The sequence below is a fragment of the Bubalus bubalis genome, chromosome 20 (genome assembly GCF_019923935.1).
Source record: "Bubalus bubalis isolate 160015118507 breed Murrah chromosome 20, NDDB_SH_1, whole genome shotgun sequence".
Lineage (NCBI taxonomy): Eukaryota > Metazoa > Chordata > Mammalia > Artiodactyla > Bovidae > Bubalus > Bubalus bubalis.
Window position 1 is genome coordinate 28,753,345 of NC_059176.1, and position 14,628 is coordinate 28,767,972.

General features: G+C 40.1%; 1 protein-coding gene across 2 annotated transcripts in view; it reads right to left on the bottom strand.

Moving 5' to 3' along the window:
* AP4S1 (adaptor related protein complex 4 subunit sigma 1) overlaps positions 1 to 14,628 on the bottom strand; it is a 50,247-nt gene that overhangs the window by 10,127 nt on the left and 25,492 nt on the right. For both annotated transcript variants that reach the window (XM_025271515.3, XM_006056612.4), the window contains exons 2-5: positions 8,250 to 8,459; positions 5,499 to 5,585; positions 4,496 to 4,564; positions 505 to 516 (exon numbers count right to left, since the gene is read on the bottom strand). In XM_025271515.3, the coding sequence (XP_025127300.1) occupies positions 505 to 516; positions 4,496 to 4,564; positions 5,499 to 5,585; positions 8,250 to 8,387 (306 nt within the window). In that variant the 5' untranslated portion in view covers positions 8,388 to 8,459. The remainder of the gene's footprint in view (positions 1 to 504; positions 517 to 4,495; positions 4,565 to 5,498; positions 5,586 to 8,249; positions 8,460 to 14,628) is intronic.

Below are 14,628 nucleotides of genomic sequence, written 5' to 3' on the forward strand. Positions count from 1 at the left end.
GGCCCCTTGGATACTTTGATTTAAAAGGGAGAAGAGAAGAAAAGGAGAATTTCCTCTGCTATAAAAGGAAATGAACACAAGCCAGGCAATTTCTTTAACCTTCCAGTTTATCATCCCTGGAAGCCTTCTTGATCATGTGGGGAGTTTCTGGAGATTTATACCTGGAGCCATGAAAATCCATTCTCTGTAGGCGGACCAAGCCCTTTCTGGCTGTTTTATTTGAATTCTGAAAAAGTCTATTCCATACATGTAAGTTAAATTAATATATAACAGTGATCATTAAACACCATCACAGCATTGCCCTGTATGAAAAATACAAGAATTGTCGTGCAAAAGGGTAGAGGGTTTCTGCAAATCGCCCGTACCTCTATGTCCTGTCAGAGCTATTGATGGTGAGTCTTCCGGATACTGGATTCCCGGCCTTTGGCACTTACCTGATCGGGACTAGCCTGTCCTTTGCCAACTAGTGTGGAAAACTTGGCTCACAGCACTGAAAAAGGATACATCTAGTTCACTCTGGAAAAGAGAAAAGAGTCCAAGGATAAGAAGGAGACACTGGGCCACAATGCAGAGACCCTGTCGCTTATCAGAGACAGCTCCTGCTCTGGCCGCCAGCCTGGAAGCAGCGGGGAGAGGCTGCTCTATAAGCAGAAGCTGGAGCCCACAGAGGCCCTGAGTTTGGGATGGTGATTCAAAAAAAGGAAATAGGCTGCCATTTGGAGGACATTTATAGGCCAGGACAATTCACTTTTAGAGTGTAGAGGGAATACACTAATTCAACCTTTAGAGAACATAGGTAATTTGATATGTATATCAGAAAATGTAATAATGTGCACAGTTTGAATCCATCAGTCTTACTTCTAGAAGTTTATCCTAAGGAAACAATTAGATAATGGCACAGTGATGTGTGCTAGGATATCCAGGGTAATGTTATTTATAGTAGCAAATTACTGAAAACAAGCGAGGTGTCTATCAAAGGAAGGACTAGTCCACAAATTATGGCAAATCCACAAATGATGACTCAGATACATAAGTCCTGCCTCTTTTGAAGCTAACTGGGCTGGCTCTGTATTGAAACATGATGCTAAGATGCTTCTTTCAATGCAGACAGCATGAGACTGATCTCCAAATTTAAGATCTGGAAACTCCGAAGATTAAAAATAGACCAAGAAAGAAAGTTTAAAACTCACAAACCTAAAAATAAATCTTAGATGACGAGGCATTCTCCAGGAGGGGGGTGGATTTGCTTTTATTTCCCGTGGTACTCTTCTCTCTCCTCCTCCTCTTCTTTCTGCTACTGTCATCCTAAACCGGGTCATCCCCTAGTACTACCCAAGTCCTGTATAATCACCTGGCTTAAATTAAATTCTAACCTTCACTTCTGTGGTTTATGTGGTCACTGACTCTCTCCCAAAAATAAAAGCTATCATTCAGCAACCTGCTATTTATTCTCAGTTACTGAATATCATAATTTTACAAACCTTAGCAATGATAGTGCTTGGACCGACTCTTCATTCTCCCAGGTTTAAAACATTGCTATTTGGGGAAATTATATTCTACTTGATAGATGTTCTCTCAAAGTGGCTAACCATGGCCAGCTCTGAATCACAGACCCTGACTTGCAACCAGTCTGTCTTAACAGAGTGGTCGTCGAGAGATAAGCATCTCTTTCAGCTCTGGAGGGCACCAGTGCCTTCCTAGCTGGATGCACTACCGTGCCACACGCCACTCAGCCGCTTCCCAGCTCCAACCGTTGAATTAGGAAATGGCTGACAGCAAGCCTCATGCATTAAGACAGTGGCTCTCAAACTGAGGCAGGCTTCAGAATCACCTGGAAGGCTTGTTAAAACACAGTTTGCAGCACCTCAAACCAGACTGATTCAATAGTCTGGGGTAGGGCAAGAGTTTATCTTTCTAACAAATTCCCACATAATACCTAGGTTACTGGTCTAGGAACCATATTTTTCAAACTGAGAACAAACTGCATAAAAGCAATGAAAACTGGCTAGGTGATTGTCCCACAAAGAAGGGGTTTGCCAAACTTTACTTCTGGCGTTAGGAGTTAGGCTGAAGATACAACTTTCAACATTTTGCCCTATAGTGCACTCAAGATTACTAATTATGGAGCAGATTCCACTCACTGCCTCAAGAGGAAGCAGCTTGGAAACAGTTCCTTCCTAATCTCTTTATTTAAGAGCAAAATGAAATAAACAAAACAATTTTGAAAAATTAGCCTGTGTCACTACTGCTTCTTAAAAACGTCTAAGCAAGTCTCAGGAAAGCCTATGGTAGCAGAATAAAACATTTTCACTGATTCTTTTTTAAAAGACTGTTGGATTTCAAACTAACCACAAAGCTAAAGTCATCAAGATATAGTGGTCCTGGCAGAAGGATAAACATACAGATCTGTATACAGAAACATAGAAGACCAGAACGGAAAATCCAGAAATAAAGCCATACATTTATGGTTGATTGATTTTTTTGACAAGGGTGCCAAGACAATTAAATGGGGGTGGGGTGGGGAGAATAGTCTTATCACAAATGGCACACGGACAACTGGATATAACATGAAGTTAGACCCCCCACTTCAAACCATATACAAAAATTACTCAAAATGGCTAGAAGATCTAAAAGTAGAAGCTAAAACTATTACATAAATGAAACAAATATAACATTGAAATCAATAAGGTCTGAGTTGGGGAAAAAAGAAAAGAACCCATAAAGAGTAAATCTTTATGACCTTAGGTTAGGCAAAAGCCTTTTTAGACATGACACCAAAACATAAGCAGCAGAATAATTTAACTTCTTCAAAATTAAGAACTATTGTGTTTCAAAAGACAGCATCAAGAAAGTGAAAAGAAAACCACTGAATGGAGACTGCATTTTCAAGTCATGTCTGATAAGAGATTTATACTCAGACTACATCAAGAACTTTCACAACTCAACAATAAAAAAGACAAATAATGCAACTGAAAAATGGGCAAAGGGTGTGAATAAACATTTCTCCAAAGAAGATATACAGATGGCCAATAAACACATGAAAAGATGCTCAACACTGTTATCCATTAGTGAAAAGCAAATAAAACTCACAACTTATTTATACCATTTCATACCCACTGGGATGACTATAATCAAAAACACAGATAATAACAAGGTTTGGTGAGGATGTGGAGAATTAGAACTCTCATACACTGCTGGTGAGAATTTAAATCATAGAACCATTTTTGAAAACAGTTTCATCAACATGATAAACATGGCGTTACCATATCACCCCCCAATTCTACTCCTAGGTAGAGGCCCAAGAGAACTGAAAACATGATTCCACACAAGAATGCGTATACAGCGTTCATAGAGGTACTACTCATAATAGACAAAAAGCATAAATAACCCAAATGTCCATCAACTGAAGAATGAATTAACAAAATATTGTATATCCATAGAATAGAATATTACTCAGCAATAAAAAGGAAAGGCGTACTGACAGACATTACAACGTGATCAATGTCTTGAAAACATTATGCTAAAGTAAAAAACTCAGTCATAAAAACCACATATTATTGAACTTCATATAATTCTATTTATATAAAATGTCTAGAATAGGCAAACCTATAGTGACAGAAAGTAGATTACAGATTATCTGGGGCTTGGAGCAAGTGGAGTAGATAAGTGGGAGAGAAATGCTAATGGGTACGGTGTTTCTTTTTGGCAAAATATTTTTAAACTTTGTGGTAATGGTTTCACAACTCTGGGTACATACTAAAAACTATACACTTTGAAGGGGAATTGTATATCATTAAGTTACATTTCAGTACAACTGTTAATGGAGAAGGTGATGGCACCCCACTTCAGCGCTCTTGCCTGGAAAATCCCATGGATGGAGGAGCCTGGTAGGCTGCAGTCCATGGGGTCGCGAAGAGTCGGACACGACTGAGCGACTTCACTTTCACTTTTCAACTTTCCTGCATTGGAGAAGGAAATGGCAACCCACTCCAGTGTTCTTCCCTGGAGAATCCCAGGGACAGGGGAGCCTGGTGGGCTGCCGTCTATGGGGTCGCACAGAGTCGGACATGACTGAAGCGACTTAGCAACAGTAGCAGCACAACTGTTAAAATAAAGGGCAGTTGGAAAGGAACTCATGTTTTCCTTAAGGGGAGCTGGTTCTGATGGAAATGAACCTTAAACTAAAAGGGTCTTGGTGTCCTAGGAAGGGAAGCAGAAGAAAGAAGAAGGGATCGATGTATATAGCAAAGTATCTTAACAGAGAAAGACACAAGAGGTTCTTAGTCTTATAGAACTGGCTCTGTATAGAGATCTAGACATAGCATAGTTTCTAACACTTTGGATGAGCCAGAAGGAAAGGTAAAGAAAATCTGGCATCATTTGATTTTTTAACTTTTACACATTAAAGCTCTATATTAACACAAGTTTTTTATACAGACCTAAGTCTTGGAAATTGGGCAAAGGATGAAAACCATTTTTAAGTCATTAAACTTACCACTCGGCTGAAGTAGTCATCTAAAACTTCCACAAAGTTATGGATGAATTCATAAATTGCCATCTCGTTCTGAAATAAAAAAGGAATGGTGTAAATAATTTCAGTGTGACGTATGGGGAAAAGAGACATGGAGCCGCCCCGTCAGCAGCCAGGTTTTACAGCATTTGGCTTGGTAAACAGATACTGTGAGTAAAGTACCTTCCTATCAACAAATATTCAGAATAATTCTAGGACTTATTTGTTTAAAAGAAGCTTATCAACAGGGGAAATGTAGAAAACCTTAACCTCTAAGATTTTTTGAAAAGTCCGTGATGACTCTATCTGCATCGAAACTAGATTGAGTCTAGTGATTAGAACTTTGAGGTTTACTCCCTGACTTCAAGACCAATGAACGGCTAAAGCCAGTTGGTTTTTTCCTTCAGGGTCTTCATGTTGTCACTTTTCTATCTGTAGAAGATGGGGAACTGTTTCAAAGTTTGGTGCATGGATGAAAAACAATCAACTGAGATTTCCATGGCCACAGGGGCTATTGATCTGAGACTGACATTTCTGAAAAGGCGAACTACACCTGCTGAGATGTAATCACAGCGTGTTCACATTCACAGTCTGCTCTGGCTTCTGTCATGCCAGCCGAGGTTGAACACCACAACTGTCTGGCCTCTACCCTTGGCTTGGTGGCCCCCCTGTGCCACACGGAACGAGAGCAGGAAACTGGCACTGCTTAGGGTCCAGGAAGGCATTCTGTGGTCTCATGCTTCTTCACAAGCTGCTCATCTAATCCAAGAAAAATCCTAGTTTCTCTCTTCCACATAGCTTTCCCAGCCTTGACAAAAACCCAATACCCTTAAAACAAAGAACAAACAAACAAAACAATATCCTTCCAGAGTCAAGATGATGCTCGTGGAGGTAAGTGGGGAAGAAAATGTCAATTTAAAGAAGAATAAAAAGCAGACTGTTATTCCTAATTTTCTTATATTTTCCATAAGCTCTTCTATTATCTTACCTCGGTGTCATTAACTCCAACCACAATGAAGAGAGCTGCGTACTGCCGGTATATCAGCTTAAAGTCCTTATATTCAATGAAAGAACACTAGACAAAAACACAATTAGATATTAATTCCTAAGGTTGACAGGGATTTCTTCAAAATGGCGTGCATAATTCTAGGTTCTGATCTGAGTATCTGTCAACACATTCCTAGAAATACACAACACTAAGATGTTACACAGGGCTTCCCAGGTGGCACCAGTGGTGAGGAACCTGCCCGCTAGTGCAGGAGACGTAAGTGACAGGAGTTAGGTGCCTGGGTTGGAAATATCCCCTGGAGGAGGGCATGGCAACCCATTTGAGGAAATCTTGTCTGGATAATCTCCATGGAGAGAGAAGCCTAGCGACCTACAGTCCATGGGTTTGCAAAGAGTCGGAACATGGCTGAGCGACTAAGCACAGCACAGCACAGGCTCTTTTTAAAAATTATTTAAAGATGGTTTTTATGTGACAGATACTAAACAAAAATCATCCATTATAAATAGTGCTTTATAAGAATTAATAAATAACTTACCACTATTGACTAGTGGAGAAAACAACTCACTTCCCATTCATCTCTCCCCTCATGTCATTATATAAAGAGGGAGAGGAAGATGCTGGGTGGATAGGAATTCAACCAGCAGGATGAAGGTACAGTGTTGCCCTTCCTTCAGACTTTTCTTGACCAAACGTGATTAAGAACTGTATCACTTTTTGCACTGGGATATGTTGCTCTATGACATTCAGATATACTTGGGAATGAAGCTTCAAGGTTTTTTTTTTTGACCACACTGTGTGGCATGCAGGATCTTAGTTCCCTGACCATGGATCAAAACCATGGGCATGGCAATGAAAGGGAAGAGTACTAACCACTGCTGCTGCTGCTGCTAAGTCACATCATTTGTGTCTGACTCTGTGCGACCCCATAGACGACAGCCTACCAGGCCCCCCCGTCCCTGGGATTCTCTAGGCAAGAACATTGGAGTGGGGTGCCATTTCCTTCTCCAATGCATGAAAGTGAAAAGTGAAAGTGAAGTCGCTCAGTCATGTCTGACTCAGCGACCCCATGGACTGCAGCCTCCCAGGCTCCTCCATCCATGGGATTTTCCAGGCAAGAGTACTGGAGTGGGGTGCCGTTGCCTTCTCTGCCTAACCACTGCACTGCCAGGGAATTCCTGAAGCTGCAAGCTTTGATTATGGCGTTTTTTCCATGGGAAGCCATTCGACAATCTATATAATGGAAGGGTTTGAGGCTTTTATTTGCAATTAGGATAAAAACCATTAAATCCAGGACCATTCTACAGCTTTAGGTTCACTGCAGAGCCAGTATAATTCTGCTCAGACAGATCTTTCAAGGAATCACTTCCTATTTGAAAGAACTGAGAAACATTTTTCAAAGCCTCTCAGGAGTTTCCGACATTCAGAAAAAAAGTATCAAAGCACCTTTGTGGATAAAATAAAAATGAAGCTGAGACTGTGTTACTTTTGGGTTCCCTTTAAGATCTAAGGTAATTTAGAATGCTTCAAAAGGATCTAATGGTATACTCATTCCAAAGCATATATTTCAGAGGGTAACCTATCAGTGAAAATGACGTTTGAAATTGTGGAGTGCCTGCATTGTATAGAAAGATTCAAACAGAAATGCTTCTTCAGTCTGTTTACCCTTACTTAAAGTCTATGGCTATTAACACAGTTCTTTAATAGTTTCAGTTTCCTTTTGACAACTACATAAAGCAGTGTGTGCCATGGCAGGCCAAAGCAGTAATTCAAAGAGGACTCTGAGATGTTCCGACTGGAAAATCAATTTAGAAGCCAAGGGAAACACAGTATCTATGCGTCACTTCTGAGCACTGATGTACCTTAATATTTTATGACTTACCAGTGACTCCTACAAGCAGCCTTTCTACAAAGTCAGTGAAATGGAGAAATGGCAAATTAATGGGTGATTTATATAGGCTTTCTGATTTTGCCTTAGTTTGCTCCATGATTTCCAAAGGATTCCAAGTTTAGGGCCTGGACTAAGTAATTCTCCAATTAAAATCCCTTGTAAAAGTAGGCTCCGTTTTTTAAATTTCCATTTAGTATTATTTTAATGATTCAATTTAACCTCAATTTTGGCAGAATGGATCGATTAGTTATTTCACATGCATTTGCCAATTTTCATTTCTCTCATCTATATAATAAGACAAGTTCAAATCAAGTTTGTTTTGTTTTTAAATTACTTGTTCCAGTTTTATGTTGGTGGTAAATTTATAAAAATGATAAGCAGAATAAAAAACACCCCACTCCACTCGAGAATCATTATTATCCTTTGTCACAAAGTGGGTCTTGAGTGTCTCCCTCTATCCTGGTCATTTGACCTCATCTTTTGGCTTAAAGAAAGCCATCTGCTACAGGCACTCCTGAGAGTTCCAAGGGCTCAGTTCTCATGAACAAAAAAAGAAGGTATGTCTATTAGCAGGAGTAAATTTGCCACTTCCATAGTGCAATGAGACAAATATGCTGACCTAAATACGAACCCAAGACTTTCCCTGGTTTTCTTTGCTTTTATTTTCCTTAAGGGGATGTAAAGAGAGCTGTGCGCCAGTCTTCATTTCACTTCATTTGTTATTTTCTCTAATAGCTATTGAAAGAATGGGGTTCAAAGAAAACGATGGCCCTTGAGACTCAGTAATAACAAATCTGCCACACTGAGTTGGATGCAGAGATGAAAGAGAGAATCAGACTTACTTGTTCATTGGATCGAGAGAGACAGCTCTTTATGACTTCTGTTTCCAGAAGCGTACGCTTATTAATCTCCACATGTTCATAGTACTTAGAAAGTCGGGTCTGCCCTTGTTTATTCACCATGAGGAAAAACTTAATCATTTTTTTTCCTCTAGCCACTATTTTTCCAAGTATAATTCAAAAGATATGGCAAGGGGTGGCTGTAACCAGAACCTGAAGTACAAAAAGAACAACAGAAAGACAAGATCAAATTCCTCAAGAATCGTATTAAATGTGTTCCACAGATAAACCAGAAAATGTCTTCTGATAACATTGGTCTTCACTCCTGTGAACTAAATGAGGTTTTAATAAATAAATTTTCATTAGTTATCCTCCAAAAACATTTTTGAGTATCCACAGTGCTTCTACTCATATTCATTCCATTGTTTCATCAGTCTTCTTGGGTGCCAACTACGTGTCAAGCACCAGAAAGAGATTATGGAGATGAAGAAGTAATGATTTCTGATCTTCCGATCGTGACACCTAGCGAAGGTGCTGGGCAGGTAAGTAAGTAACAGCATCAGAAAGTGGTAAGTTTTACTGGGACAGGCAAACTTCTCTGGTGCACAAAAGGGAAGGGCAAGGAGCATCACCGGAGAGTTGGGAACGGCTTCCCAGAGAGGGGCATTTAAGCAAGACTTGAAGAATGACCCAGAGGGAGTGACTCTGGGGCACAGAAATTAGGGGAATGAAAGCTCTGGGAAAGTTCACTTTGGTTGCAGGTCAAGGGGCAGGAAGAATGGTCATAGGAAGCTGAGCTGCTCACATAAGATAAAATTGGCTTTAGAAGTGATGCTAAGGAATATGAACTTATTCTATGGACAGTGGCGACAGGATCTGTACTGAAGTTCTTCTTTTGTTAGTGCTGGGAGCCACAATAACATCAATTATTTGTCAAAGTCCTCAAACAAGGTCCTACAACAAGTCCTACGAGGTCCTGTACTGAGCAGTTTACATACATTATTTAGTTCTCACAATTTTCTGCAGCAGGGACTTCTGTCATTCCCATTTCAAAGACAAGAAAATTGAATTCTATGGATGTTATGGCACCCAGCATCCCTGGATGACTGTGTGTCAGGGATGAGACACAGCTCAGAGGACAAGACAGACCCCTAACACTCCTACTCCTAGGGGTTCATGCTCGCGGTTTTATTTCCAACTCAGCTATAATGCAGCTCATGTTCATTGTTCTTATACTTAACTAGTTTTCCAAATAATCAGTGCAGAAGCACACAATATTGACCAATGGCCAGTTCCTTCATCACGAGCATCAGAGCTGTCTCATCTAAAGCCAATACCATAGTATCATATTCACATTTTGCAATATCTTTGAAAATCAGTGCAAAAGACTAAGGTTAAGCGTAGTTAGTACTTAAGTGAAATTTTAAAAACTGGAATAATTTTACAGAAGAGTTGCAACAGATTATAATACTTGAACTAAGTTTTATATTATATTTTTGCCCTCCCAGCTCATCTCTCGTATCCTAAACCCTGACACACAGGTGGTTATCTCAAAACAATTCCAAACATTAAGAGCAGGTTAGAACCAGATCCAGGCTGGCAAAGCTTGGGGCTGCTGCATTCACACAGAACAGGATGCCATCTAGACCGGCTCAGCTGGGGACTTGACAGAAGGGCCGGGGAAGGGGGGGTGTGCTACGGTCATTCACTCTCTTTTCCAGGAAGATAAACTCACTACTGCAGGTGGGATTGCAACATCCTCTGTGTTATTTAATCATCTGGCAGTAAGTGCTGCTTTTATTCTCCCTACAAATGACTGCCAGTAAATTATGGCAGATGACTAATAAATTACGATTACCATCCTTTCTTTTACTCCCTTTCAGCAAAGTTATTTTAAAACCATCTTTACAAAAGTTAGAAATATACCCTGGATTCCAATTGCTGGGTAAATGACAAAAAAAAAAATATTGTCTCAAAGGTACTTATGACCAAACCTTCGCCTTGAAATGCCCTAGCTGCATTAAGTGGTAAAATGAGATGTAAAATGACCCCACTAAGATGCTACACCAAGGGATCAAATTGGTTTCTACCTTGTAAGCACACCATTCCTTCCCACTGACTTCAAGAGAAAGGGTGCCCAACAAGGACGCACTGAACTGACACTCATTAGCACGCAAGATTTGAAAATAGCAGCCGAAGGCATCTAAAGACTGAAATACATCATTTTTTTTTTTGCACGCTCATAAACAATTACACAATTTACAACTGTAGGATTACACAGTGGTAATAAAGTGGACAAGCAAAACTGTAAACTATTTGTATTATAAAATATACAACACCAAAATATACATTGCAGAGACTTGGAGATAGGTACATGTTTGAGAACTGAAGATGAATGACTTAAGCACCTACCCTGGTTACTAATTATGAGGGAGGAGGGAGATTAAATAACTATGAAACCAGGGTAGGGCAATAAGAAGGAATATGCTTAGACAAGTGCTGGGAGTGGTCAGGGGGCAGGGATGAACTTCCTCTCTTAATAATCTTTGCCTTCAACAACACACAGGCTGGGGAAGAGGTTCTGACTGCCAAGAAGTTACGCGATGCTACACCCAAGAACCTGTGTGAATGTACATGAAAAATCAAGGAAGAATAAAGAAAGGAAACTTTACTGGGAAAGACATTACAGAGAGTGCTAGCATGCCTACAGGGCAAGGTTAGGGGAGGTTGGTAGAGTCACAGCAGAATAGGAGCCCCTACATGATGTAAACAATGCTTAGAGAGAAGAGAGGCTGGAAGGATGGAAGTAAATATTGAATTGAGCACAGTTTTTATATGTCTGATGATGTATTTCTGGGAGCTAGAACTGGAAGAATCTTTATAGTTGCCATCTCCAAAGACGATAAACACATTTCAACTTGGGTGCCAACTGTGATTAACTGTACTAAGTGCTCCGAGCACTGTGCTGGGAAGGATTCTGAAGCTGTTTTCAGGTTCTGAACAAAACGATGTCATGAATAATTAGTAATGTCAGCTGTGGGTTAGGAAACAGGGTGTGGCAACATACGTACCTTGTATCTGTCATCTCTGATGTGCCCTCCCTTTATGGGAAAACCAGTAACCTAAGATGTAGCGAGAAGTCCTGAATTCTGCTCTCTTGACTCATAATATGATGCTGCCTTTAATTTATCATGTTGCCTCTATCTCACTCGGTGTATTAGTGTCATTAAATGTTCATTTAAGCTTAATAAGCATCAACTTCAGGTAGCTGTGGGAATGATCAACTCAACATTATCTTTTCTAAAGCTGCTGCACAATTAATTTGGAAAATACCAAACAATTCACTACTTGAAAACAGTAGAGCAGGAATTTTCTAGAAACAAAGATGATATTTGATGATGGCTCTCCTGGAGAAGGAAATGGCAACCCATTCCAGTATTCTTACCTGGAGAACCCCATGGACAGAGGAGTCTGGCAGGCTATAGCCATGGGGTTGCAAAGAGTCAGACATGAAACTTCACAACTGAACAATAACATCCTTTCGAGCTCTAAATGCTTTCTATGTGCCCCAGAATCACAATATTGTAAAACACACACACACACTCAGGTAATATCAGACAAAAACTTTTTTCTGGCCCCATGAAAGTGACTGAAATAAAATCTCTCAAGTTAAAAAGCCAATTTCTACTCCCCAAAATTATATAGTATTCACAGAGTGTAATAGTCAAAAGCATGAACTAACTAGACAGAACATGACTGGCTCTGCTACTTATTAGCCTTGTGATTCTGGGCAAATTACTTAATCTTCCCGTACTCAATCTGAAGTACAATGGGAATAATATTAGCACTATTAGACCTTCTAGGCTGTGAGCAGTAGTTAGTATATGTAACATTCTTGGAACAGTGTTTGGCAGTTGGCATCAAGTGAGTGCTACGTAAGTTTGGGCCCACATCATTATGATAATATATCACCTTTTCCTGAGACAAGCCTTTCTTGGCTATCCCAATCTCTCTTTCTAACCACAAAATGTTGGCTATCTTTTCTTTTAAACCATCACTGCATTTTACAAAATCGGTCACCCTAAATAGTCACTATTCAATTACATTCTGAGTTCCCCTACCAGACCAATGAGTTTCACTTTCTTGTGATATATTTTACATTATGACATACTTTACATATATGGGCAGAAGTTCATAAAACAATACTTGCTTACACTTTGTGGACTGTACTCTATCTTCCATGACATTTCATTGTGTAAAAAAAAAAAATGCAGTTGTGGGGAGTTTGGATTACATAGACATGGATTTTTTTCAAAACTCACCAAATGTAAAGACTTACTGTTTATTATATACAAATTTTACATAAAAAGAAACTAATGCTCTAGTTAATGATACATATGCTGAGGTATTTGGGGGAAATGTATTGATGTCTATAATTTACTTTGTTTTATTTGGGGGGGCATGCTGTGTGGCTTGAGGGATCTCAGTTCCCTGACCAGGGAGTGAACCCGGGGCTACTGCAGAGAAAGCCCACAACCCTAACCACGAGGCCACCAGGAAACTCCCTATAATTTACACCAAAAAACTAAGATAAATTAATGGATGGGTTGATAGATGGATAGACAGTTAGGTGTATGATAAAGTAAGTATAGTTGGCCCTCTAGATCTGTGGTTTCTGTATCCACATATTCAACCAACCACAGATTGAAAGTATTTGGGAAAAAAATTCTAGTAAGTTACAAAAAACAAAACTTGAATATGCTGTGCAATGGCAACTATTTACATAGCATTTACATTGTACCAGGTATTATAAGTAATTTAGAGCTATTTCTAGATTACTTTAAATTATTTTAAAGTATACGAAGGATGTATATAGGTTGTATGCAAACATGACACCATTTTACATAAGGAACCTGAGCATTCACAGATTTTGGTATGTGTGGGAGCCCTGGAACCAATCCCCCATAGATACTGAGGTATGGATGAAATAGTAAAAGATAAATGGTAGAATGGAGTGGCAAGTATATGAGAAATCACTGTGAAATTCTTTTCAACTTTGCAGTATATTTGAATATTGTCATAATAAAATATTGAGGAAAAAATGCTAGCTGTGGTCCACTGATGTCTTTCAGTTAAATAGATTTTATTTTTTACAACAGTTTTAGATTCACAGAAAAAATTTCAACACAAAGTGTTCTCATATACTCCACAAAGAGTTTCCCCTATTATCAACATTTTAGTTAGTACGGTACATCAGTTCAGTTCAGTCGCTCAGTCGTGTCCGACTCTTTGTGACCCCATGGTCTTCAGCACGCCAAGCCTCCCTGTCCATCACCAACTCCCAGAGTCTACCCAAACACATGTCCATTGAGTCGGTGATGCCATCCAACCTTCTCATCCTTTGTCATCCTCTTCTCCTCCCGCCTTCAATCTTTGCTAGCATCAGGGTCTTTTCAAATGAGTCAGCTCTTCACATCAAGTGGCCAAAGTATTGGAGTTTCAGCTTCAACATCAGTCCTTCCAATGAACACCCAGGACTGATCTTTAGGATGGACTGGTTGGATCTCCTTGCAGTCCAAGGGATTCTCAAGAGTCTTCTCCAACACCACAGTTCAAAAGCATCAATTCTTCGGCGCTCAGCTTTCTTTATAGTCCATCCATACATGATGGGGGAGCCTATTGGGCTGCCGTCTATGGGGTCACACGGAGTCGGACATGACTGAAGTGTCTTAGCAGCAGCAGCAGCATACATGACTACTGGAAAAACCTTGACGAGACAGACCTTTGTTGGCAAAGTAATGTCTCTGCCTTTTAAAATGCTGTCTAGGTTGGTCGTAACTTTCTTATATTACAATTAATGAAATTGATACGTTATTATTAACTGAAGTTTATACTTTATTCAGATCTCCCCATGGCATGTGGGAAGTTCCTAGATCAGGGATTGAACCTGTTTCCCCTGCATTGGCAGGCAAATTCTTAACTACTGGACCACAGGGAAGTCCAAGAGATGTATTTTTGAATGCATCAAAAGGACTTCCTGTTGAACTTTCCTGTAGGTACAGTGGATAAGCATCTGCCCGTCAATGCAAGGGACATGGGTTGGATCCCAGGTCCATGAAGATCCCACATGCCACGGAGCAACTAAGCCCTCACGCCACCACTACTGAGTCCACGCTCCAGAGCCCACCAGCTGCGACTAGTGAAGCCCACGCATCTAGAGCTCATGCTCCACAAGAGAAGGCACTGCAATGAGAAACCGGTGCACTGCAACAAAGAGCAGTTAGAGCCTCACTCACCGCAGTTAGAGAGCCTGTGCACAGCAAGAAGACCCAGCACAGGCCAAAAAAAGAGAGAGACCTCCTGTTGAACCAATCTAGCTTAG